The sequence below is a fragment of the Mytilus californianus genome, unplaced genomic scaffold (genome assembly GCF_021869535.1).
Source record: "Mytilus californianus isolate M0D057914Y unplaced genomic scaffold, xbMytCali1.0.p SCAF_7, whole genome shotgun sequence".
NCBI classification, from domain to species: domain Eukaryota; kingdom Metazoa; phylum Mollusca; class Bivalvia; order Mytilida; family Mytilidae; genus Mytilus; species Mytilus californianus.
The window spans coordinates 91,079,843-91,107,805 of NW_026262723.1; the positions used below are offsets into that span (position 1 = coordinate 91,079,843).

General features: G+C 32.4%; 1 protein-coding gene across 3 annotated transcripts in view; it reads right to left on the reverse strand.

Moving 5' to 3' along the window:
- The window catches only part of LOC127708644 ((E3-independent) E2 ubiquitin-conjugating enzyme UBE2O-like), a 207,428-nt gene that overhangs the window by 163,809 nt on the left and 15,656 nt on the right, over positions 1 to 27,963 (reverse strand). Inside the window, exons 8-19 of one of the 3 annotated variants that reach the window (XR_007985335.1) lie at positions 24,432 to 24,534; positions 23,748 to 23,879; positions 22,928 to 23,025; positions 20,875 to 21,875; positions 20,178 to 20,278; positions 19,925 to 19,987; positions 18,560 to 18,763; positions 18,000 to 18,057; positions 17,229 to 17,350; positions 14,948 to 15,027; positions 11,260 to 13,359; positions 3,933 to 5,660 (exon numbers count right to left, since the gene is read on the reverse strand). Coding sequence is in view for 1 of the 3 variants with exons in the window: in XM_052213686.1 (XP_052069646.1) it covers positions 12,897 to 13,359; positions 14,948 to 15,027; positions 17,229 to 17,350; positions 18,000 to 18,057; positions 18,560 to 18,763; positions 19,925 to 19,987; positions 20,178 to 20,278; positions 20,875 to 21,875; positions 22,928 to 23,025; positions 23,748 to 23,879; positions 24,432 to 24,534 (2,425 nt within the window). In the remaining 2 variants the exon portion in view is untranslated. Of the gene's footprint in view, positions 1 to 3,932; positions 5,661 to 7,111; positions 13,360 to 14,947; positions 15,028 to 17,228; positions 17,351 to 17,999; positions 18,058 to 18,559; positions 18,764 to 19,924; positions 19,988 to 20,177; positions 20,279 to 20,874; positions 21,876 to 22,927; positions 23,026 to 23,747; positions 23,880 to 24,431; positions 24,535 to 27,963 lie in introns of those variants that run through there. The other 2 variants (XR_007985336.1, XM_052213686.1) reach the window with 2 other exon arrangements.

A 27,963-nucleotide genomic window follows, 5' to 3' on the forward strand; every position in this document is an offset into this window, starting at 1 on the left:
CGGGGCCCAAAATCCAAAAACTTAATACACGGTTAGATTCAGCATATTAAAGAACCCCAAGAATTCAAGAATAAAACCCCGTTGAAATTGATCAAGAAATTAGCAATTTATACGAAGTATCTTCTTTTGCACAATACTGTGCAATTGAATATTTCTTGCTATTGTGCAATACTGTACAATTGACAATTTCTTGCTATTGCGCAATATTGTGCTATTGGATATTTCTTGCTATTGCGCAATACTGTGCAATTGAAGATTTCTTGCTATTGCGCAATACTGTGCAATTGAAGATTTCTTGCAATTGTGCAATACTGTGCAATTGAAAATTTCTTGCTATTGCACAATACTTATTATATAATAATTTACACATCCTGTTTGGTGTGTATCTCCTACCATATCATTATTATTTGCTTTTTTTTTTTAAATTTTAAAAGAAAAAAAAATGAAAAAAAGAAAAAAAAAGAAAAAAAAAAAATCCCCCCCCCCAAATTTTTTGAACCCCCTTATGATTCATCACCCCTAAACTCAATCCCAGCCTTCCCTTTGTGGTATGGTACCTTGCAGTACAATTTCAGAGAGATCCATACACTTGAACATAAGTTATTGTCTGGAAACTAGAAAAATTCTTATTTTTGGCCCCTTTTTGGCCCCCAATTCCTAAACGTTTCGGGCAATTACCCCCAAACTCAATTCCAGCTTTCCCTTTGTGATATGGAACCTTGTAGTACAATTTCAGAAATATCCAAACACTTACACACAAGTTATTGTCATGAAACTAGAAAAATGCTTGTTTTTTGCCCCTTTTTTGGCCCCTAATTCCTAAAATTTTGAGGCAATTACCCCCAAAATCAATTACAGCCTTCCCTTTGTGATATGGAACCTTGTGGTACAATGTCAGAGAGATCCATACACTTACACACAAGTTATTGTCTGGAAGTTACAAAAATGCTTATTTTTGGCCCCTTTTTGGCCCCTAATTCCTTAACTGTTGGTACCATAACCCCCAAAATCAATCCCAACCTTCCTTTCGTGGTATTGAACCTTATGGTAAAATTTCATGGAGATCCATTCACTTAAACTAAAGTTAGAGTGCGAAAACCAATGTGTCTTCGGACGACGCCGGACGACGCCGGACGACGCCAGACGACGACGACGACGACGACGACGCCAACGTCATACCAATATACGACCAAAAAATTTTCAATTTTTGCGGTCGTATAACAAAAGGTACCAGCTTTAGAATTTAATATGCCAGACGTGCATCCACCAAAGACTAACCAGTGACGCTCAAATGAAAAAAGTTTGAAAGCCAAAACAAGTACAAAGCTGAAGAGCACCGAGGACCAAAACTTCCAAAAAGTTGCGCCTAACATGGCCAGGGTTTTCTGCCTGGGACAAGAACATCCTTATTATTTAGAATCATATATACTTTAGCAAACAGTAAATTTTATAAAATGACTATATAATAGATATACATGATAAAACCGAAGTGGGGACTAACTACAGAATAAAAACGGATACATTACATAAAACAACTTAATCCAACACATAAAAATACACAGCCGAGTTAGCCAAAGCCTCAACGCACAAAGTGATGTCACATTTGTAATTCTAAAAAAAACACAAAGTGACGTCACATTTGAATTTGTAAAAATATTTCCTAAAAAATAAGATAGAATTAGGATTGATTCAAGATTAGATCTGTAATACTGACATTACATTTATTAATAACAATGAAAATTACAATACTATTAATATCAAATTGTGGTAGCTATTAGATAATTAATTGTATTATCTAGCTATGTCGGTGTTTCTTCTGAATCAAACTGTAAACCAAATATATCGTATAAATTTCGTTGAAATTGAAATGGCAATACTTTAAAATGTAAACTATGCAAAACATTAAAAGTCAATAAACTGAACTGAAGGTGCATGGCCAAAGAACCCAATGTGGAAACTAGAAATGGCAGTGCTAATGCAACTGCATACAAAAAATCGTTGACTTATCATAAATGGTTCCCTTTAAACTGACCTCAACACAAACTTTAACTGTACAAACTGTATCAAAACAGCCATACAGACTCAGCTTCAAGCCAAGTCTTCATGTCCAAAATTATGAATTTATACTTGAAAATAGTTCCTTATGTTTGAGCTGACAACACAGGTTTGCAAATTCACCGCATCAGTTGTAAAAAGTTGAACTTTTATTGTGTTTACTGTTGACTAGTTCAAAAAGTTATATTAAAATTACAGAAAACATATCTTGCAGTTCTCAAACTTCAGACAAAAAAGTGTATCTTGTGATACTTGTGACTTAAACATGAATTTGATTTATCAGAGACTGGTAAAATGTTAAACTGTTGACACAGTGACATGTCTAACCTTTGTGTAATTTTGACAGTATAATGTAAATATTGAAATTAAAAAGGCAATACTTTAACTAGTAAACTATGCAAACTATGCAAAAGTTTCAAATAAACTCATCATAGATACCAGAATTGAAATTTTGTATATCAAAGTTATTGAATCATGACTGAAGGGTGGCGCCTAATAATCTCAATGGAAATGGGTTATGCCAATGCTAACACAACTGCATACCAAATAAGTTTGACCTATCAATATTGTTCTCCTTAAACTTACCTAATCACAAATCTTAACATCTTAACAAAGTTAATAGACCATGACTGGGAGGGCAAGGCCAAATTATCTCCATGTTAATAAATTGTGCCAATGCTAACAAAACTGCATACAAAATATAAAATGAAATAATCACAAACTAAATCATTGTTGATGCCACCACCGCCGGAAATAGCATGCCTAAGTCTCGCTTTTCGACTTCATCCAGGAAAGACGGAAAAATGTTTCTTGCTACTTTGTTTATAATGTACAGAATCATTTACCTGTTAGAAGTTATGTATTAAGTCTGCAAGTCATTTACACATCTGTGGATTTATCAAATGCCTTAAATTCTAAATTCTGTGCTGGATTTGTTATTCTAAAATCTGGCGTGCTAACATAATCAACATATTCATACACCATATGAAAACAACAAATACACTTAATAACCAAACATGTCAAATTACTTGAATTATGTCAAAAGTATGGACATCAATACAACACTTGTAAGAGACGTGTATGTAATCTGTGACCATCAATTATACAAATATATACCAATCATCAACTCAATTTCAGTATAGAAGGTCAACAAGGAGGGGAATCCTGGTAGTTCAAATCAAAAGTAAAGTACCTGGAACATTGATTTGTAATTTAACTTACAATCTGCATTTACTGCAAACAGTTGTACCCCAATAATCTTTGAAAGTATAAACAACAGTGAGTGATAATTCTTACAAAGGTGTAATGAATACAAATAAAACAGAATACGTGTGAGCTCCCCTTTAACGTCTGTTTATGCTTATTGCCAATTATAAATTGATGATATGTGCACATAACAATTCCAAACAGGAAAAACTGCGCTCCTGCGTTGTTTTCAGTTTGAGCACCATCAAGGAGGTAAGTAGAAGGTCAAAACTAAAAAAAAAAAAAAAAAAAAAAAAAAAATGGGGAATGTGTCCATGGGACACAGATGATGCCCCTGCTTGCATATCATATAAAATTTGGTTGAGGCAAACTTAAGTGCGAGAACGGAAACAAATATTTCAGCAGTTTTTCCATTTGTAAAGGGGCATAACTCTATAACGGTTAAAGTGACGCCACCAAAATTCAAACTTGATCTGTGTTTTGTGGTAATAAGCATTGTGTATAAGTTTCATAACATTTTGTTGAGGAAAACTATAGTTAGAGAACGGAAACCAACTTTGAGACGTACGGACGTACGTACAGACGGACAGATGTACAAGGGTAAATCTTAATGCACCCTCCTCTATGGCGGGGGCATAAAAAAAAATCCAATTTATAAAAAAATGTCAGGATAAAGTGTTGAGTTTTTTATTAGGTATTATGGATTTTATATTTATACTAACATGCGAGCTTAAGTTAGTTATTGTATATTCATATGTGTTTACCAATCCTCTGTCTCATTATGAAATAAAATGCTTCGCTGGGCGCGGCTTGATACGACCGCAGAGGTCGAACCCTGAACAGTTGGGGCAAGTATGGACACAACATTCAAGCTTGATACAGCTCTGAATTTGGATTGTGATTAAATATTTGACACAGCATAGGTTTCTGACACAGAAAGAATGTGGTCTAAGAACTTCAATTTTTTTAATTTACCTATTATGGTCCAATGTCCAAAATCAAAATACATGGTTAGATTCAGCATATCAAAGAACCCCATATATTCAATTTTTGTTGAAATCAAACAAATTTTAATTTTGGACCCCAACTTGGACAAACTTGAAAACTGGTCCCATAATCAAAAATCTAAACACATGTTTAGATTCAGCATATCAAAGTACCCGAAGAATTCAATTTTTGTTAAAATCAAACTAAGTTTAATTTTGGACCCTTTGGACCTTAATGTAGACAAATTTAAAAAACGGGACCCAAAATTAAAAATCTAAAAACACGGTTAGATTTGGCATATCAAAGAACCCCAATTATTCAATTTTTGATGAAATCAAACAAAGTTTAATTTTGGACCCTTTTGACCTCAATATGAACCAATTTGATAGCGGGCCCACAAATAAAAAATCTAAATACATGGTAAGATTCAGCATATCAAAGAACCCCATATATTCAATTTTTGTTGAAATCAAACAAAGTTTAATTTTGGACCCCAATTTGGACCAACTTGAAAACTGGGCCAAAAATCTAAAATCTAAATACATGTTTAGATTCAGCATATCAAAGAACCCCATATATTCAATTTTTGTTGAAATCAAACAAAGTTTAATTTTGGACCCCATCTTGGACCAACTTGAAAAGGGGTCCCATAATCAAAAATCTAAACACATGTTTAGATTCAGCATATCAAAGAACCCCAAAAAATCAATTTTTGTTAAAATCAAACTAAGTTTAATTTTGGACCCTTTGGACCTTAATGTAGACCAATTTAAAAAACAGGACCCAAAATTAAAAATCTAAATACACGGTTAGATTTGGCATATCAAAGAACCCCAATAATTCAATTTTTGATGAAATCAAACAAAGTTTAATTTTGGACCCTTTTGACCTCAATATGAACCAATTTGATAGCGGGCCCACAAATAAAAAATCTAAATACATGGTAAGATTCAGCATATCAAAGAACCCCATATATTCAATTTTTGTTGAAATCAAACAAAGTTTAATTTTGGACCCCAATTTGGACCAACTTGAAAACTGGGCCAAAAATCTAAAATCTAAATACATGTTTAGATTCAGCATATCAAAGAACCCCATATATTCAATTTTTGTTGAAATCAAACAAAGTTTAATTTTGGACCCCAACTTGGACCAACTTGAAAACTGGGCCCATAATCAAAAATCTAAACACATGTTTAGATTCAGCATATCAAAGAACCCCAAGAATTCATTTTTTGTTAAAATCAAACTAAGTTTAATTTTGGACCCTTTGGACCTTAATGTAGATCAATTTAAAAAACGGGACCCAAAATTAAAAATCTAAATACACGGTTAGATTCGGCATATCAAAGAACCCCAATAATTCAATTTTTGATGAAATCAAACAAAGTTAAATTTTGGACCCTTTGGACCTCAATGTGGACCAATTTAAAAACGGGGCCCAAAATCCAAAAACTTAATACACGGTTAGATTCAGCATATTAAAGAACCCCAAGAATTCAAGAATAAAACCCCATTGAAATTGATCAAGAAATAAGCAATTTATACGAAGTATCTTCTTTTGCACAATACTGTGCAATTGAATATTTCTTGCTATTGCGCAATACTGTACAATTGACAATTTCTTGCTATTGCGCAATATTGTGCTATTGGATATTTCTTGCTATTGCGCAATACTGTGCAATTGAAGATTTCTTGCTATTGCGCAATACTGCGCAATTGAAGATTTCTTGCTATTGTGCAATACTGTGCAATTGAAAATTTCTTGCTATTGCACAATACTTATTATATAATAATTTACACATCCTGTTTGGTGTGTATCTCCTACCATATCATTATTATTTGCTTTTAAATATAAATCAGAAATAACCAACTTAAAATGGAAAATTTTAAAAGAAAAAAAGGAAAAAAAGAAAGAAAAAAAAAAAAAAAAAAATCCCCCCCCCCCAAATTTTTTGAACCCCCTTATGATTCATCACCCCCAAACTCAATCCCAGCCTTCCCTTTGTGGTATGGTACCTTGCAGTACAATTTCAGAGAGATCCATACACTTGAACACAAGTTATTGTCTGGAAACTAGAAAAATGCTTATTTTTGGCCCCTTTTTGGCCCCCAATTCCTAAACGTTTAGGGCAATTACCCCCAAACTCAATTCCAGCTTTCCCTTTGTGATATGGAACCTTGTAGTACAATTTCAGAAATATCCAAACACTTACACACAAGTTATTGTCATGAAACTAGAAAAATGCTTGTTTTTTGCCCCTTTTTTGGCCCCTAATTCCTAAAATTTTGAGGCAATTACCCCCAAAATCAATTACAGCCTTCCCTTTGTGATATGGAACCTTGTGGTACAATGTCAGAGAGATCCATACACTTACACACAAGTTATTGTCTGAAAGTTACAAAAATGCTTATTTTTGGCCCCTTTTTGGCCCCTAATTCCTTAACTGTTGGTACCATAACCCCCAAAATCAATCCCAACCTTCCTTTCGTGGTATTGAACCTTATGGTGAAATTTCATGGAGATCCATTCACTTAAACTAAAGTTAGAGTGCGAAAACCAATGTGTCTTCGGACGACGCCGGACGACGACGACGACGACGCCAACGTCATACCAATATACGACCAAAAAATTTTTAATTTTTGCGGTCGTATAAAAACCTAAAATCTGCTCTCTTCAAATTTTAACGACCTTTTTCATTCTGAGGCTCTATTTAATTTGCAATAATGGTTAGACATATGATCATCTGACTTATCCAATTATAAGGATGATATCCTTGATGAGGTTTTTTTTCATACAATATTTAAGTCACTCTACATTAAAGTATAAATTAAATCAGCATTTAAACAATAAGTAATCTAATAAGCCTCAATTTTATTTCCATCATTACCTTCTCCCAAAATGTATGATCTCCTTATACTGAACATACAAATCATCACAGAATTTGATAAATATGTAAAACATTTATGATATCAATAATCTTAAACAATTATTTGTCAGTATAATTCTACAGTAAAGATAAATATCATTAAGAATGTAATGCTCACACTATCTAGTCTTAGGCATACATGAAAACAACACTCAATAAGCAGACATTTCACATATGAAATCAAACAAACTGACAATTCATCATTTCACTTTCAATTCTCAAAACTGTACATCTTGTAGAAACCCATTACAAAATCCTGACAAAATATCTAATTTTAACCAATCACACCTGAATTCTTTTTTTTCCCAACAAACTACAAATGTTGAAATATAAAAGCATAATTTTAATCATAAATTATATTCAGAAAATATCTCCTTTTACCAAATAATATGCATAGAATTTAAATAAAAAGACCTGCACAACCTTGCCTTAACATGTCTGTTTATAACCTTATACTTTGTCATATGAGATTGACAACTATTCAACTGTTATATATACCCACATGTATATGTTTAATTTGACTAAGCAGTGATCTTCCATTGTTTATTTCTCAATTATTGTTATCCATATTTTTATCACAAACTATATATACTAAGCCACACAAAATAATGTCAATTCACACTTAATTTATCGTTTAGTTTATAGCGATATAGGTAAACATCAACTAGCCTTATAGAAATCACAGCTCAAACTGATATAGCCATGCTCTGAAGTTGAAACTTGCTTTTGGAATAACATTTCAAAATGTATATATACTTATATTTTGTCTAGCTTTCACAAAATTATCAACAAGCCTACTTATAATATGTTTTCAGAAGATTAGTGGTCAAAAGCTGTGGGCAGGCTCAACAGTCTAAGAATAGTATAAATCCCATAACACTAGCAAACACTTTCAAATCAAAATAACTGTAAAGTATAATCCACTACATATGATGATAAACAATCCTACTTACTATGAAAGCTTTCTGTAAAATCGTCTCAGAGGAGTCTGCCTTTCATAGGGTGTCATTCTGTTACAATAGAGTCAAAGTCCCAATACTCCCATAAAATTTGTCTAATCAAAATGATAATAGTTAAAAAAAAAAAGCGTCAAAGTCCCAATACTCCTGTAAAATTTGTCTAATCAAAATGATAAATGGTCAACAGAAAATGGTGACATACACTCCTACAAAGTATGAAACATTTTTGTGATGTTGGGCAATTCTAGTGAATGTAGAAAGCAATCAGCATCAAAATATTCATACTGTATTCTTCAAAGCTACTCTTCGACAAAATGTGTTTCTGGTTTAACGTATTTCTGTCAAAATTTATTTTGTAACACATATGGACTAAATGTTAATACATGTATGCATGTCCTGCTGGTAACCTTAAAACCTTCAGTATAAAATAAGGTTACAAACAATGCATAGCTCATGATGAATATAAAAAATCAGCACCTGAAATAAACAGTTAAAGTAATATAGGTATAGATTTGCTTTATATGTTTTTGTATTATAAACTTATTTAGAGAAAACCAATGAACTTCACCAAAGGTCTTTGCTGACATCACATTCCAGTTGTTGAAATCTCATTTACATCATACATTTTATTATAGTCTATTCCCCTTATAATAAGTCACACTATCATTGTATGGGGTAGGTAGACTAATTTAGAACTTGTGATGTAAACAATGTTTCTTATACTATAAAAGTAAGGTGTCATCAAATATGTTTGTTAAGGTTGTCTGGTTTTCTCTCAATTGGTTTTCTGAAACAAAAATATATAAAACAAAACAATTACCTTAACTTTAAACTGTTTTATTCTTTAAACTGGTCTGATTATTTCTCTAAGAAAGAGAATAACTAACAATAGGATTGAAAATTTCTAATCGTGATCAAATACTTTTTCAACTAAACATAGGTTTCAAAATTATCAAATAGGTTTCATATATTATTGGTTTCTACTGAACTAAGTTCAGATTTACATTATACTTTTAACCTTTTGACATTAACTGCACATGTGTTTTAGATGATTTTAACACCTTCTTTGAATTAGTGAGCATCTTGATTTATGTGATAATTGATAACTAGACAAACTGCAATTTCAAGAGTTATATGGTCAGAATTCTAAATCAAAGCTCCATTAGTGCCATGAGGCAGCAGATTTGAGTCTAAAATAAATTAAAGTGATCGAAATCACTAGTGAAAAGATTGGAAGAGTAGTTTGAATAATTTCAAATATATTTTAAGAGATATGGTTTAGACCCCCCAAAAAAACATGATATACCACAATTGCAAACAGTTGCAATTACTGCAGCTCTTTAGAAAGCAATTTGTCAGTGGATAAAATGAACTAAAAGATATTAATTTCACTGAGTTACAATCTGCTGTAGTATATGTAATATGTTAGATATGTCTGATAGTTTAAACAGGCTACTTAATTACTAACATGGTAAAATCTTCAGGTCATAAAAAAAAAAACAATTTCAAAATTCCGCTGATAAATGACAAAACTAGGTTTTGCATTTACAAATTCAGTTAACTAGTTTATATATGTCAAATTTTATATATACTGCAGCAATTGTAATTCTGCAATATTAATATCTTTATGAGTGGAAAATATGAAAATTTCACATTGGAAAATGGATGTATGTCTCTTTGAGTCTGGTAACCTAAAGAGGAAAATTACTAAGCTAAAGTGCTTCCGAAAAAAACAACTTGGTACTTAACCTATAAAGTCAAAAGCAAAGTACAGTAATTTGATTTGTCCTTTTAACATTTAATAACATGTGTTATTTCTGTACATGTAAATTCATAAATTATTGAGTGCTTTTAATTGATGTGATAAATGAACAATGGACAAACATGATAATGTTAGAATTTAAATGCATGTGATACATGAACACAACACAAAAACACAACAATAAATATATTAATATCACAGAATAATGGGGTTTTTTTTTCAGAATAAAACACCACATGATAATGGGTTTTTTTCCAAAAAGAAAATGAATCAAATTTAAATACCACATGTTTGAATTTTATATGTTTTTGCAATAATCAATTTTTTTGTTATTTTACTATAATTATTATAATAATTTCCATCAATACTGAGCCTGAAAATATTCTGAAGTAGTGAAACTCATCATATAAAATTTATTTACCAAAAGTTTACATGCATATAATTTGTATTATAGATATCTGCCATAATTTATTTATCAAGATAAACATTTCATTATCCATTAATCTTATTACCAAAGACACAAATAAATATAGATCAATTATATCATTTGAATGTTTTAAATTTTAAATAGAGTTTGAATTTAGTATTCTTCAAACATCATTTTCAAAACCTTCAATAGAAGAAAATAAGTACAAGTCGATTGTAAAGATAAATAAAATGCTCCGCAGGGCGCAGCTTGATACCACCACAGAGGTCGAACCCTGAACAGTTGGGGCAAGTATGGACACAACATTCAAGCTTGATACAGCTCTGAATTTGGATTGTGATTAAATATTTGACACAGCATAGGTTTCTGACACAGAATGAATGTGGTCTAAGAACTTAAAAATTTTAAATTGGACATTCACCTATTATGGTCCAATATCCAAAATCTAAATACATGGTTAGATTCAGCATATCAAAGAACCCCAAGAATTCAATTTTTGATGAAATCAAACAAAGTTTAATTTTGGACCCTTTTGACCTCAATGTGGACAAAGTTGATAGTGGGGCCAAAAAATCAAAAATCTAAATACATGGTTAGATTCAGCATATCAAAGAACCCCATATATTCAATTTTTGTTGAAATCAAACAAAGTTTAATTTTGGACCAGATTTGGACCAACTTGAAAACTGGGCCCATAATCAAAAATCTAAATACATGTTTAGATTCAGCAAATCTAAGAACCCTAAAAATTCAATTTTTGTTAAAATCAAACTAAGTTTAATTTTGGACCCTTTGGACCTTAATGTAGATCAATTTGAAAACGGAACCAAAAATTAAGAATCTAAATACACGGTTAGATTCGGCATATCAAGGAACCCCAATAATTCAATTTTTGATGAAATCAAACAAAGTTTAATTTTGGACCCTTTGGACTTCAATGTGGACCAATTTAAAAACGGGGCCCAAAATCCAAAAACTTAATACACGGTTAGATTCAGCATATTAAAGAACCCCAAGAATTCAAGATTGAAATTGATCAAGAAATATGCAATTTATACGAAGTATCTTCTTTTGCACAATACTGTGCAATTGAATATTTCTTGCTATTGCGCAATACTGTACAATTGACAATTTCTTGCTATTGCGCAATATTGTGCTATTTGGATATTTCTTGCTATTGCGCAATACTGTGCAATTGAAGATTTCTTGCTATTGCGCAATACTGTGCAATTGAAGATTTCTTGCTATTGTGCAATACTGTGCAATTGAAAATTTCTTGCTATTGCACAATACTTATTATATAATAATTTACACATCCTGTTTGGTGTGTATCTCCTACCATATCATTATTATATGCTTTTAAATATAAATCAGAAATAACCAACTTAAAATGGAAAATTTTAAAAGAAAAAAAAAAAGGAAAAAAAGAAAAATCCCTCCCCCCCCAAATTTTTTGAACCCCCTTAACTCAATCCCAGCCTTCCCTTTGTGGTATGGTACCTTGCAGTACAATTTCAGAGAGATCCATACACTTGAACACAAGTTATTGTCTGGAAACTAGAAAAATGCTTATTTTTGGCCCCTTTTTGGCCCCCAATTCCTAAATGTTTCAGGCAATTACCCCCAAACTCAATTCCAGCTTTCCCTTTGTGATATGGAACCTTGTAGTACAATTTCAGAAATATCCAAACACTTACACATAAGTTATTGTCATGAAACTAGAAAAATGCTTGTTTTTGCCCCTTTTTTGGCCCCTAATTCCTAAAATTTTGAGGCAATTATCCCCAAAATCAATTACAGCCTTCTCTTTGTGATATGGAACCTTGTGGTACAATGTCAGAGAGATCCATACACTTACACACAAGTTATTGTCTGGAAGTTACAAAAATGCTTATTTTTGGCCCCTTTTTGGCCCCTAATTCCTTAACTGTTGGTACCATAACCCCCAAAATCAATCCCAACCTTCCTTTCGTGGTATTGAACCTTATGGTAAAATTTCATGGAGATCCATTCACTTAAACTAAAGTTAGAGTGCGAAAACCAATGTGTCTTCGGACGACGCCGGACGACGCCAGACGACGACGACGACGACGCGCCAACGTCATACCAATATACGACCAAAAATTTTTTAATTTTTGCGGTCGTATAATAATATCTTAAATAATTAAAAAATTGTACAACATTTATCACAAGTGTCAGTATGTCATTGATAATTAATATGCAGCATACATCACAAAGGTCAATAGTTCATGGATAATTAATTTGAAGAAAAATATCTCCCATTCTAAAAATTGATGCCATAAAAAAGCTTTGCATAGGAAGTTTTATTTTTAGGAGAAGCAATGTTATTTATTTGTTAAAAAACAAAATAGTACACGATGTTTTTCTGGTTGACAAATACTGTTTGTATGCTATTAAGCACCAGCTATTATAAAGTTAAGGTACACAATGAAAACCTGTCTATGCTGTTCATAATGGAACATTTCCCTGTCAAAATTGAGCAGCTTTATTATCTAAATTATCTAAGTTTTTACTGAATCTTTTTTTTTATTCTAATACTGATTTGAATGTTATAAATGATTACTCTCTGATTCAATCATTGTATTCAAAACTGATTTCAATGTTGACAGTTTCTTGTTCATCGTTATACAGAATCCTCGGGACAAAGGAAAGAGTGGAAACTCCACATTAAATAACTGACTTGAGTCAGTACACATGTCATTACAAGATGAAAGATTGGTATTAGCACTAGCACTGGTAACATCTGACAATACTGGCTTCTGATTGGCTGTCTTGTCTCCACAAGATGATATTTGACCTTGTTCTTCATTGGCAGCAGCAGCAGTTTTCATGTCAATTAATTCAGATTTACAACTCAAATTTTCTGATGATTCAGATGATAACTGGGTTGATTTTTCTGACTTCAAGATTGAAGTACCTTGTACTACTGGACCATTTTCTTGACTGACTGAAGATCTAGACAATCCCATTGGGTCAGGGTTTGTACTCCAATAGATGAATCTCTGTATCATCCTAAAGTAATAAGCATAAACAATATATCAGTTGTAAGTTGCCAGTCGGATTAGAATTATTTGTTATATAAAATAAGATGATATGGTATGATTGCCATTCAAGCAAGTATCCATCATGAACAAAAGGACAAGGATGTATACAACTACAGATGACGGTACAGCCTTCAACAATAAGCAAGTATCCATTATGAACAAAAGGACAAGGATGTATACAACTACAGATGATGGTACGGCCTTCAACAATAAGCAAGTATCCATCATGAACAAAAGGACAAGGATGTATACAACTACAGATAATGGTACGGCCTTCAACAATAAGCAAGTATCCATCATGAACAAAAGGACAAGGATGTATACAACTACAGATGATGGTACGGCCTTCAACAATAAGCAAGTATCCATCATGAACCAAAGGACAAGGATGTATACAACTACAGATGATGGTACGGCCTTCAACAATAAGCAAGTATCCATCATGAACAAAAGGACAAGGATGTATACAACTACAGATGATGGTACGGCCTTCAACAATAAGCAAGTATCCATCATGAACAAAAGGACAAGGATGTATACAACTACAGATGATGGTACGGCCTTCAACAATAAGCAAGTATCCATCATGAACCAAAGGACAAGGATGTATACAACTACAGATGATGGTACGGCCTTCAACAATAAGCAAAACCTGTACCATAAAGTTAGCTATAAAACAAAACAGCATGACAAAATGTGGATCAATTCAAAATACCTCAATATCACTAGAACTCTTAATTTCAAATAAACAGAGATATGTCTCGCCTATCGGCATAAAATTCAGAAAAAGACCACATTGCTTATCAATTCAGTTGCTGGACCATGATCTAGTGGGCAGGGCCTGAAAACGGTCTACAAACTGAGATGTATAGACCTTAACATTGAAATAGTCGTCAAACTTATATGTTCTGATAGTAATGCAACTTTATAAAAAATATCATTGATCTATCACAAGAAGTTCCTATCAAACTGACTTAATCAGAAAACTTAACGTTAAAAATTGCTTGTTAATTGAAAGTGTCTGGACCATGACCTAGGGGGCAGGACCTCAAAGTAGTCATCTTGATTTAATTAAAATATTATTCAACATATGGCTTAAAAGATATTGCCAAAAAGCAAAACTTTTCCAAAAATTTCAGTCTATTTATAAATACTGATGTCATAAGCAATTGTTTACAACACCCTGTCAGTTTAAAGCCAAGTCTAACCTTTAGCTTTTCACTACTTTTGTTGCAGACTAGGCATCAAAACTGTAGGTGCACAATGCCATTTCCTACTTAAGATTTGAAGGAGGAGCCTTTACCTCTAAAATCAAGGACAGCATTTGTTGTGTAGTAAGGTACACTATGTTATAAGTATATAAGGAATGACTTGCCCCATTGCTGCCATGTCTTTTCTCATCTAAAGTATGAACTGAAGAAATTACTTTAAGTTCCTTCCTTGATAACAACAACCACATAAAAAAATCTGTTTTCTTAGACCTCAAAATTCAACTTCACTCAAAAATTGTGGGAGCTTTTAATTGTCTGTTCTACAGCACTTAACAAAGAACTTACCTGGGTCCAAACTTCATCAAATGATGAACACATTCTGTTCTAAAAGTTTCTGGAATATTCTTGATCATATTTGTTAAGCTCTAAAATACAAATCACAAATACCTCCATTAATGATTTACATATATAGAAGATATACATTATGCATCAAAATAGCAATCCAATATTTTGTTAATTACACCTTATAAATGAATGTTGGATTTTGATTGGTTGATCACCAATGTCATTTTCTTAAATTTTTATGTTCCCAACTTTATCTGCATTTAGCAATATGGTTATTAAATCAATGACAGAAAGTAATCAGATATACATAGTTAAATAAAATGTCCATTTATAACACACTTGCAAGTGAGCAAGTGCATTGATTACTTTACAGATGAAAGGTCTATATAGATACAACTTGAAATAAATGGAGAATGTGTCCATGGTACACAGATGATGCCCCACTTGCGTATAACGTTATAAAGGGGCATAACTTGAGAAAGGTAAAAGTGATGCCACCCAAATTTGATCTTTATCTGTATTTTTTGGTAACTAGTGTTGTGTATAAGTTTCATAACATTTGGTTGAGGCAAAACTTAAGTTAAAGAACAGAAACCAATTTTGGACATACGTAGGGAAGTACATACGGACGAACAAGGGTAACACTTAATGCCCCCTTTAGTGATGGCAGGGGCATAATAAAAATACATGGCATGAACATGAACATGTGTGCACTTTTTGGGGTCAAGAATGCATATTTGCATATACTGAGATAACATATTCTCTTATGGTTGTGGCCTGTTATCTATTTCTTGCATAAAGAGTTTTTTCCGTATCACACTGCAAGGAGTGTGATACGAAAAAGTGATACGAAAACTGTGTTAATTTGATTGGCTTATCCAGCATAGTGAGACCATATTTCAACATTTTCACTGGCTATTCATTAGGTCCCTGAAAGTCTGATGTTAAAGTTTGATGCCAGAACAGGACATATGACGTCATACAGGTATATGCAAAAGACTAGATCAACGATTCACAGAATTTTTAATTCACACAACGAGAGTGTTGACTATGAGAGATATAGGTTAACATCTTGTGAGGATTGGATGTCACTGAATATCAACTCTGGTTATTTAATTTAAATATTAATAATAAACTCACTGGAGGCTCATTTATTATTATATTGAAATTAAATTACTCGAGTTGATATCAAGCGATATCCAATTCTCACTCATTATGAAACCTATAAATCTAAGTTTAATAGATATAATGTACCATCATTGAAGAGTTGGGATGACAAGGTAGGAGCTGGACAGAGCTAAAATTTTCTAAGTTAAATGGGCTTTACTCTAGAAAACCCAAATGACTGGAATATCTTATCCACACCACACAAGTTTTATAAAGATACAATAAACCATGTTGGAAGAGTTGCAATGACATAGTCATTTTTGAAAAGAATAAAAATTTCTATTATGAAAGGGGCATAACTCTGGATATAAAACTAAACAGAATAAAAAAATTCACATGGTAAAGTTTGCACATCATGATCAATTATTCTACAAAGCTTGAAGTGAATCAAACAAAGGATAAAGAAGTTGTTCAGGACATAGGGGCAGGCCTATATATATATATATATATAAATCTGTCTATTGAGACAGATATTTCATTGTAAGATAACAGTAATTTTGTGATAACAAGTGTCAACTGTATTTCCCATTGTGAATGATAAACACAACATTATTCTGATATCAATTCCTAATCAAACCAGTATATAGTAATTTCAAAGTAACAATTATTTGAACTTTACAGCAAATGTTGTTTGCTGTTTGGTTATTTTTGACCTTATATTTTCTTAATCTAAATATTTTTATTCAAATCAATCAGATACCACTGATTAAAATATAACTTGCAATATACAATTCATAAACAGCTAAGCAGACAAAAATTGCAATTCTCTCCATCAAATCTTGTGAAAACACAATTGATTGATTGGTGGATTCACGACTGTTGACAACAGCTGTAGGGACAATTTTCAGAGCTAATCTATTTTAACTTAATATCAAAATAAATATTCTTTATAATCAAAGAACATTCTTACAGAAAGTATAATATTTACAATAGGGCTGCAGTTGTCTAATATCTTCGTTTTACCACAGAGATGTTAATACAAAATTAAAAGCTAACAGAATTTCCTAAATTGTAAATGTGTAAAATGTAGTATAAAGTGACCATAATGTAGGGGTCCTGTTTTGTTCTAATAACAGATATAATATTGGCACGATATACAAATCCTAGTATTTACCTCTACTAATTTGAGAATTGCCATCTCATTGTACATTTTGCTGTTTTCTGCTCCCTGTTGGGTACCTCTATGTTTTTCATAACCTGCTTCATTATAGTATGGTTCGTCCACTAAAATCAATCCTACAAATAAACAAGAAATCGATTAAAATGTACCATGCTCATGCACCTGGCTCAACAATGATTTACTGGTAAGGCTGTTTTTTTAGTGCATTTCAAATATGCAGAATATGATCAAAATCTAAATTGTAATGGCATTCTTCTTTCGCTTTGTAAGCAGAGCAATGTTCTGATTCCAATAGATCATAGGGTGTATGTGATTGATGTCACATTTAAAATTGCAACGTCAGTTATATTCTGAACAATGCCAGAGATCAAAATTGATGTTTTTGTTGGTGTTGGTGTTTCTAAATGGAAAATTAAATAAAATCATTCTTAAAGTATGTTCATTTTTAATCATAAAGCTGTTGGTTTTTCTATTAAGTTTTGGCTTCATCGAATCAAGACGGCTGCCTTTCAAACAGTTCCTTTATGTAAGCTTGGAAGTACAAAAGTTCTTAATTATCATATTAGAATCAAAATAATTCTTATATGCAATGCTCTATGCTCATTCTAACATAGATAGGCATTATATTTGTCAATATTTTACAGCTCTGTTTAAAGATATTAAATACATGTATAATGTTAAAATGTGAGAACAGAGTATCGCACGAAAGAATTATTTTCTAAATTAACCTACATGAACTAAGTTCAATCAATAATTTTGACATACCTTGAATTGAGACTAAAACTTGTAGAAGACTAGAATTACTGGTCCAAGTTTCTGTGTCCTGCAAGTATAAAACAATCATTTACTTTATTAACAAGACTATGTTCAGGATTCTGTGAAAATCCAATGTTTTTTTCACTGGAAAAACATCAGTGAGAAATGGCTGTTTAAATAACATTTTCAAATCCTACCTTACTTTAAAAAACATAATTTTCTTTTTATTATCATATGGTTGTCAGGATTAACTCATAATTACTAGTAATTTCATAATGTTTCAATGAGATGTAACTGATTAAACCTCCTCTCAATCTTTAGTTTTATGTATATTTTCAACCTATTTAACTATATCTGTTAAAGAGAAACACAGTAAATAACTGAACTAAAAAACAAAACAGATGAGGAGCGTAGTGAAACCGATTTTTTTATTATTTTATGCCAAAAATTACATTTTTCCCATTCAAAAGAAGGAGGATGGAGAGCACCTCCTACCCCCACCTGAATCAGCAACAGGCTGATAGACTCACACATTAAGATGTAAATTAAATCCACAGTTATGCACTTACCTTGCCTTCCCATGTTCCTAAAAGACTAACACAAACTTTCCCATCGTCATATAGATTTGGATTAAGTCTATCAGTACAAAATGAGATATAATGGAATGCTGGAGGAGATTTAGGATAATCGTTTGGTAGCTGGATGTCAAAGAAAAATGGTGCATCCTCATAGGGCGTCTTCTTTGATCCTATTATCATTGCACTGTACAAGTCCTAAAAAATATTTTTTTTTTTTTTTTTTATTTTCATTGATAATCTGTTGCCCCTATGTACGTTCTCTTGTTTCCTTCAATATGTTAATATATCCAAATTGTTTCTTACATTTCCAATTTTTACTAAAGAGTCTGAATTCTCCCTGATGACATTACTTTTTAAAACATCACAATTAAAATCGTATCATCAAGAATCTTGAAGCCTATTACAGCTTCAAGTTGCAATTTTATGAAAGCAGTTGATTATCAAAAGTTGTGAATTATAATGGCATCATATATATTTTTTTTTAATTTTGGTGGATTGACAGAGCCAAATAAGCACTAAAATGTATCTTATAAATGTTGAATGAATGTTTAATTCATATGTTCTATCATCTGTAATGGCAGACAACTATGCTTGACAATGGGATTTCTCAAACATGAATAGTTTTGAAACTAGTTTTTAATTGATGATTTATTGCTAGTTTGGCTTGTACTGCCCCACTGATTTCAGGAGAAAGATTTCTAAACGTAATCCATGTTACAGAAGATTCCATGATCAATGGGTATAATAAATATTCAAAGTAAAAATCAAAGAATGATATAATCACGACAGGATGAATGTCCTACCCAGTACCTTCTTTGTATGATCAGATGTTTAGTAACTTCAGATGGTGAAGCAAGCGTGTACAGTTAATACAAAAGAACTGTTCATGAGACATTTTCATTTCTTTGAGTTAAATCAGACTATTAAAAGATGAATCAAGTTTAATGCATGTCAATGAAGTGTGCTTACTTTTAATACAATTTGAGTTGCAGTGCTACCATGAACATATATTAAATACAAGCTTATATGGACATAATTTTTACACTTTTCAATTGTAACAGATCCTTACAGTGTTGTCATTTTGCTGATATCTTACCCTACATGCATTATCATATCTGCACAACAAGTACAAATCCTTGAACACAATATTTATCAGTACAAAAATCATGCAATTAAGAAAGAAGATAAGGCTTATTAGCTCATCATGAATATATCATAAGAAAAAGAGATGACACGATTTCTAGAGGAAAAAAAAAGCACAGGCAAAATGACGCGAAAAATTGTAACCCTTAAAAATGTTGTTGCACAATAAAACCACATGGTATTTTTTTAAGTTGGCAGGTATGTTGTCCTTACCATTCTGTCTTCATAACCTCGGACTATAATCCCTTCTGGCAGACATCTCTGTAACAACCTCATCTGAAACAAAGAATAAAGGAAAACATTTTCATAATAATATGTTTAATGTATGTACTTTAATAAAACAATGCTGATTTGGTAAAGATTGTACTCTCTTCAGTTATACAGCCATGAAATTGAATTGAATTAAAAAAGGGAGATAGACGTCAGGTTTAGTGTCTTTAAGATTGATTTACATAATTTATCTCACCTCTTTACTAACTGCTGTCATAAATGTTTTCAAGTTTGTAGGTGTGTGTGACATACTGTAAAACTTGTGACAAGGTAGAACTTCACTCTCCTGGATAAATCCTACAATTATACATAATCAAGGTTATAGCTTGCTGTTCAGTGTGAGCCAAGGCTCTGTGTTGAAGGCCATACTTTGACCTATAATTGTCAACTTTTTATACATTGTGACTTGGATGGAGAGTTGTCTCATTGGCACTCATACCACATCTTATTTATATCAACAAAATGGTTTTGTAGTATCTACATACTGAGAAATAGAAAATATATATGAAATTTTATATTATTTTTCATTTATATTTTCATTTGTGCCAATAATACTGTATTACAAATTAAAAAATTTACAATAAAAAAACTTATCATACAAGAAACAAACAAAAATTAACATTCACAAAAATACCAATACATTCAGTAGGTATGATATATTTTTTCTTGAAAAAGTCTAATAATTTTGCAATGCAAAGTTCAATAACTCTAACATAGTTCTGACTCAGATCCTGATTTTTTTTCCTACATTTATTTAGCTTCAATACTTTACTGGTTTATGTCTTGAAAAATGCCTTATAAATTCAAAGTAAATAATGATAATTGTCCTTTTGAGCTGATTCCAGATATTATAAAAAAATCTTAGATCAATGTTCAGACATAATTTAACTTACTACATGCTACAACCTCATCAACAATCTCAGGTATTTCTGTAGGGGTGGTAGGTGACATCACTTCCTGTATATCTGACGATGACACCTGTGTATCATTATCCTCTGGCAAGTCCACTGGTGATACAGCTGTATCGGACACAGACATCTGACTAATATCATTGCACATATCTTCATCAATTAGAATATTACCCTCGGCCATCCACCTTGGAACAACCTCCTCCAGAATTCTCTTCATTCTGTCCTGTAAATGCCCGCAGATTTTTAAACACAAAGTGTGAGTATCTGAGTCAATGCCTGTCTCTGCTGGTACATTTGCTCCTACACTACTAGAACCAGGAATATCTGACTCTGAGACAGCTGCCCTAGAGTTATTTCCTCCTTCACTATCAGCACCAACAATATGAGATTCTGAGACAGTTGTCTTAGAGTTATGTGCCCCTGTTTTGCCTTCACTAGATGACATAAGAGGTTCATTTCCTGCTCCTGTTTCCACTTCCTTTACTTTATCACAGTTATTTTGTGCATTCCTACTTTCCCCTTCTTTACATTCAGTACCCAAAATATTTCCCTTTTCATTCCTTCCTGATTCTGATGTTACAATACTGGTTTCCTTTGTTTCCTCATTACCAGTAACACTCATAGTTTTCATTAACCCATTTAATTCTATCTCTAAATTTTGGCTTACTTCTTTTAACTGTTTGCTTAGTTCCTCGATCTTTTTATTGTACTTCTCCGTACGTGATTTGCGTAGTCTTTTCTTAGCTTCCTCAATAAGAGTAACAATTTCTTCCTCCTTATAAAAAGATGATTTCAGTATTTTTTCTAATTCTCTACATCTTTTATAAATGTAAATAATTTCCTGAAAGCACTGTGTTGCATCCATAGATTGTGGCAATGTTTTAAACAGATCATCCAATTTAGACAAAGCTGCTGTTGCTCTGTCTAACAGACTCTCTAATTCCTCCTTTCTGACAGGACCAGTTGATTTCTTTACCTCTTCCCTGAAAAGAGAAATGTTAAAAACTATGCCATTTGCTTAATCATGAGAAAATTTTACAGTATATTATACTGATATGGTCATAACCCTGAACATTTCTTTATCATTTCACTGCTTGTGTGATTTCAGGTCTCTTTGAGGCAATGAATTTAAATTTAAAGTCAAATGGATTCAGATTTCCATGAAATTGGCCCTTTTCTATTCTGTAGCATGCTCTAATTCCAATACAACTGGTAAAACCTATGAATGGCTTAAATAAACATGTATATAATATTCTCTGATGAATGGTCCCATTTCAAAACTATACTTGACAACCCCACATATCATCCATGATGCCAACAATTGATGATTAGATCATGATTAGTAGTGTTTCCATTCAAATCAACTGTAAAAACTGTTGACCACATGTAACCCCAGTTTGGTGGAATGGTCTTTAAAAACTGTCCTTTTAAATTCACTTCTTTTGACAGATTGCCACAAGTACTTTTCTTTGAATGACATGGTATTTGTTTTCTTGTCTTTATTTATGATCTGCCTTTAAGATCAAATTTACAAGGGATAATTTCTTAATCAAGAAACTAGCAAAAATAAATCCCAAGCAAAGATTTCCTACTTTACCCCGACTATTAAAGACCCTATTTTGACTTATAAAATGTCTTTTGTGTTTTGTTTTTTGTTTTGTTGGGTTGTTGTCTCATCAACATATACCCCAAATCCACTTATATTCATAGCAATGTTTTCTTTTAAATCTTTTCTATCTGTTAAGTGTTTTTTTTAATCTTATTCTATCTATTAATATATGATCAAAATGACAGTTAACATTTGATACAATTGACAATCTAGCTACTTATAAGGTTACTTTTCATCATGCGTTTTGAACTTCTTAATTTTTACATAAGGGGAACAGACTTGTTTCTCATAATAAATACTTTGCCCTGCAACACTAAAGTTTTAGGGACATTTGATACCTGCCTAGGCACAGGATCTTTATAAATAGAAATAAAATAGCTAAATGCAATTTATACAAAAGGAAATCCATGAGCATTACTGTCTTACTCATTTTCTGATTCAGCCTCCTCTTCTTCTTCAGTCTCCCAGCTGTCATCAGTGTCACTAAAGTCATCACTGTCACTCTCAGAATCATACTCACTCATCTGTCAAAATACAATTTTTTTTTAAATTTCATTATAATATAGCCTATGTCATTTCTACTTGATGACTTGACCTTTTACTATTCTATGTCAATCTATGATTCCAAAGTTGTTTTTGTTAAATTCCTAGCAGCTAAATAGAGAATTGGTCACAGGGTATATATTAATTCGCTTTTTTTATTTATGAAAAGGTCATTTTAAATTTGCTCTGACATTTGAATGTTTTGAGGTTTTGAGAATCAGTTGACTGATCAGATGTCTTGTTACCAGTTTATAGAATTAAGAATTATGTGTGTTATATTTTCAAGATCCGCTTATCAATTGCTTGCCATTTAAGGAAAATGAATTTGATAATCATAAAATAGAGTTTCTATCATAAACAATACTTAAATTATATCAAATTTCTTATCATTTCACAATCCGAAGAATTGCGAAAATCTCCCAAGTCCTACGCACATGACTGGGTAGAAGAATTTTTTCACAATAGAGTTGTGCATCATACAGGACTATATACAATAGGTCTTTGTCACTGTACCATCAACTTAGGGTAACTCTAAAGAAAAGTAACCAGCACTGATAACATGGAGAATGTAAAAATCCAAAACCTCATGAAAGGTTTTAAGTTTAAAAATGTTGCCTACATTTAAATGACAATTTGACTAGTATCAAGCTCTTTTAAGTTCTTTTTCTATAGAATGGAATTTCTTAATAAAAAAAAAACTTACATCTCCTCCAACCAAGTATAATTCTTGAGGATTGCAAAATGATGTGGTATTATCTGGCCATCGTACATATAGGCCCCCTTGTAGGTCTAGACTGGTTACCTGCCCTGCAGCATGGTTACCAACACCACTTTTCTGAAAGATTTACATAAATATAATGTCATAATAAATATCTAATGTAATAAGTAATGTCTGTCAAGTGATTTTCACAGTGTGTTCTTATGTTGTGCTGTTACATCAATATGGTATCTTTTCACAAATCACCCTCCCCCTAAAAAAATTGGTCCCCCTTTTCAGATTTACTGATGATCAAACTCATCCAAGGTGGAAGCCTTATTACAAATTGGAAAAGGATCTGAGTGAAAACTAAGGCACATACCCAGCAACAATACTATGGAATTTGTTATCATCCCCTTGCAAAAAAAAAATGGTTTCCATTATTTATTTTTTTTTTATTATCAAAATTCATCCGAGGTTCAATTGTTAGGAAGCTTTAGTACCAATTTGAAGTGGACTGATAAAAAAAAAATGAAGGTACAATCTTGGGAAGATTTCAAAGGCATATTTTATAAGTCCCTCTTGAAAAATGGCTCCCAATTCAGACACAAATCAAACTCATCCATAGTTGTGATGAATTAATTTCTCGAAAATTGCACATAACTATTGATTGAACATGTTCTAAGTTACCTTGGGATCCCCAACAGCTACTACAATATCTCCAGGTCTAAACTTATACTCAGGATGGTCCTTTATGTCATACACACTAACTTCTTCTGGTGAATCTGAAGTCCTGTAAAATAAAACAAAATCTCACTGTATTATATTTATATTGAATTTAACTTTATCAGTAATTAAGTTTAATAAACTGTTGATACACAGATATGTCTTGCCTTTTTGTAATTTTGATAATATAATGCAAATATTGAATCCAAATGGCAATATTTTAATGTGTAAACTATGCAAACCGTAAGTCAATGAACCATGATTTATGGTGCAGGACCAAATAACCCAATGGAAATGAGCAATGCCAATGTTTATAAAACTGCACACCAAATACCATTGATTTATTTTAAGTGGTTCCCTGTATACTAACCTAAACACATCCTTAAATTGTATACAATATATAAATTTCAAAGTCAATGAATCATGATGAGGGGGTGAGGCCACATAATCACCATGGAAAAGTGACTTGCAAATGCTTATACAACTGCATACCAAATATCATTGACTTAACATTAGTAGTTCCTCTCAAACTGATAAATTTAACATGTAAACTATGCAAAACATGCAAAGTCAATAGACCATGACTGAGGGGACGGAGCCAAATAATTTCTATGGAAATGAGATGTGCCAATACTAATGCATCTACATACTAAATATCATTGACCTACCACAAGTGGTTCTTCTTAAACTTACCTAATCACAAACTAATACATGTAATGTAAGCAAAAGTTTCAAAGTCTATAGACATTGACTGAGGGGCAGGACCAAATAATCTCCATGGAAATGAGACGTGCCAATGCTAATACAACTTTATACCAAATATCATTGACCTACCACTAATTGTTCCCCATAAATTGACCTAATCAAAAACTAATACATTGTTGACGCCAGAGACGCTACCGTCGGAAACAGCATACCTAAGTCTCGCATTTTGTCTCTGCCAAGACTTAAAGCAATTGAACCCTGAAATATGCCTTTATCTAAAGGCACATGCATATGCATATGGTCAGTCTATAAAAGATTTATCTGAACACCTAATTATACAGATGAATGTGTTTTAGTTTAAAATAAAATGCTCTGCTGGGGCGCAGCTTGATACGACCGCAGAGCTCGAACCCTGAACAGTTGGGGCAAGTATGGACACAACATTCAAGCTTGATACAGCACTGAATTTGGATTGTAATTAAATATTTGACACAGCATAGGTTTCTGACACAGAATAAATGTGGTCTAAGAACTTAAAATTTTTTAATTTATCTATTCAAACCATATCATTATTATTTGCTTTTATATATAAATCAGAAATAACCAATTTAAAATGGAAAATTTTAAAGAAAAAAAAGGAAAAAAAAAATCCCCCCCCCCCCCCCCCCCCAATTTTTTGAACCCCCTTATGATTCATCACCCCCAAACTCAATCCCAGCCTTCCCTTTGTGGTATGGTACCTTGCAGTACACATACATGTGATGGACTGTGAAACTAAGATCAGGAGTTTGGGAGATTAGGACTCAGATCAGGAGGTTTTTAATCGACATAAATTCTGTCGTAAATGTAACCATGTGCTGTAGAAATTGTCTGTTAAAGTGTGTTTTCTTCAACTTTCCATCCGAATGTATTATGTTTATAGTACCCTTGTACTTATAAATTTTCTCTATCTTTTTGAACTTTCAACTTGTTCAATCTAACATTCTTCTTTTTTAGTATGTTCTTTAAATTTTTTAGGTCATATCTTTTTTACCATTAATCATTGCAATCAGAACATTTGCTTATCTATCTGCAAGTAGATCTTTTATTTTTATCTTTATGCAAGTAGATTTTTTTTTTTTTTTTATCTTTAAAACAAGTAGATTTTTGATGCATGATAAGTAACACATTCAAACTGCAATCATGGGTCATAGTTAAATAATTTTCAAATTATTATTTTTTTATTTGTCCTAAGACATTTAAAATCATTTAATTACCATCCTTTTATGATTATTTGTTCAATTTATATTTTATTTATATTCTTTTAAAAATTTACATTATTTAAAGGAAAGTAACTTAAAACAGGATAAATCAAGGGAAGTAACCCAACATTCATTTTAAATAAACAAAGTTTTATTACACAACGGCAGTTAGCCTGAGGTAAAAATCATTGATTACCAGTATGTTTGACACCCAAAGTGACAAGTGAAGCCATATAATTATGCATGTTAATTGATTTACAGGTAAAATATAACTTCAGTAATGTCAGTTACACCAGATATGTTGGGCTGAAATTTTTCATTCATGAAATATTTCATACACAGGATTTTTTTGTCTTCAACGGGAGGTCGGGAGGAGACCCCTGAAAACGGGATTGTTGTACTCCCGTCAGGAGGTTCACATGTATAAGTACAATTTCAGAGAGATCCATACACTTGAACACAAGTTATTGTCTGGAAACTAGAAAAATGCTTGTTTTTTGGTCCCTTTTTGGCCCCAAATTCCTATACATTTAGGGCAATTACCCCCAAACTCAAACCCAGCTTTCCCTTTGTAATATGGAACTTTGCAGTACAATTTCATAAAGATCCATACACTTACACACAAGTTATTGTCCTGAAACTAGAAAAATGCTTGTTTTTTTGCCCCTTTATGGCCCCTAATTCCTCTAATCTCTAGAGAATTACCCCCAAAATCAATCCCAGCCTTCCCTTTATGGTATGGTACCTTGCAGTACAATTTCAGAGAGATCCATACACTTGAACACAAGTTATTATCTGGAAACTAGAAAAATGCTTATTTTTGGCCCCTTTTTGGCCCCTTATTCCTAAACGTTGTGGGCAATTACCCCCAAAATCAATTCCAGCTTTCCCTTTGTGATATGGAACCTTGTGGTACAATGTCAGAGAGATCCATACACTTACACACAATTTATTGTCATGAAACTAGAAAAATGCTTGTTTTTTGCCCCTTTTTGGCCCCTAATTCCTAAAATTTGGACGAAATTACCCCCAATATCAATCCCAGCATTCCCTTTGTGATATGGAACCTTGTGGTACAATGTCAGAGAGATCCATACACTAACACACAAGTTATGTCTGGAAGTTACAAAAATGCTTATTTTTGGCCCCTAATTCCTTATCTGTTGGTACCATAACCCCCAAAATCAATCCCCACCTTCCTTTTGTGGTATTGAACCTTATGGTAAAATTTCATAGAGATCCATTCACTTAAACTAAAGTTAGAGTGCGAAAACCAATGTGTCTTCGGACGACACCGCTGGACGACGACGACGACAATGTCATACCAATATAAGACCACAAAATTTTTTTGCGGCCGTATAAAAACTGGTTGCAGACACAGAAAGAGACAATTAGGGATACTCTGATAGTTGTCAGTTAACTTTGTTGAGGTGGAACTAAAATGTGCATATAGATCATTGGTGCATGAGGAATGTTGTATGGTTTTTGAATTTAAGTTTGTTTTAGAAAAAAATATTTGAATTGAGTAATTCCCTCTGACATACACTTTA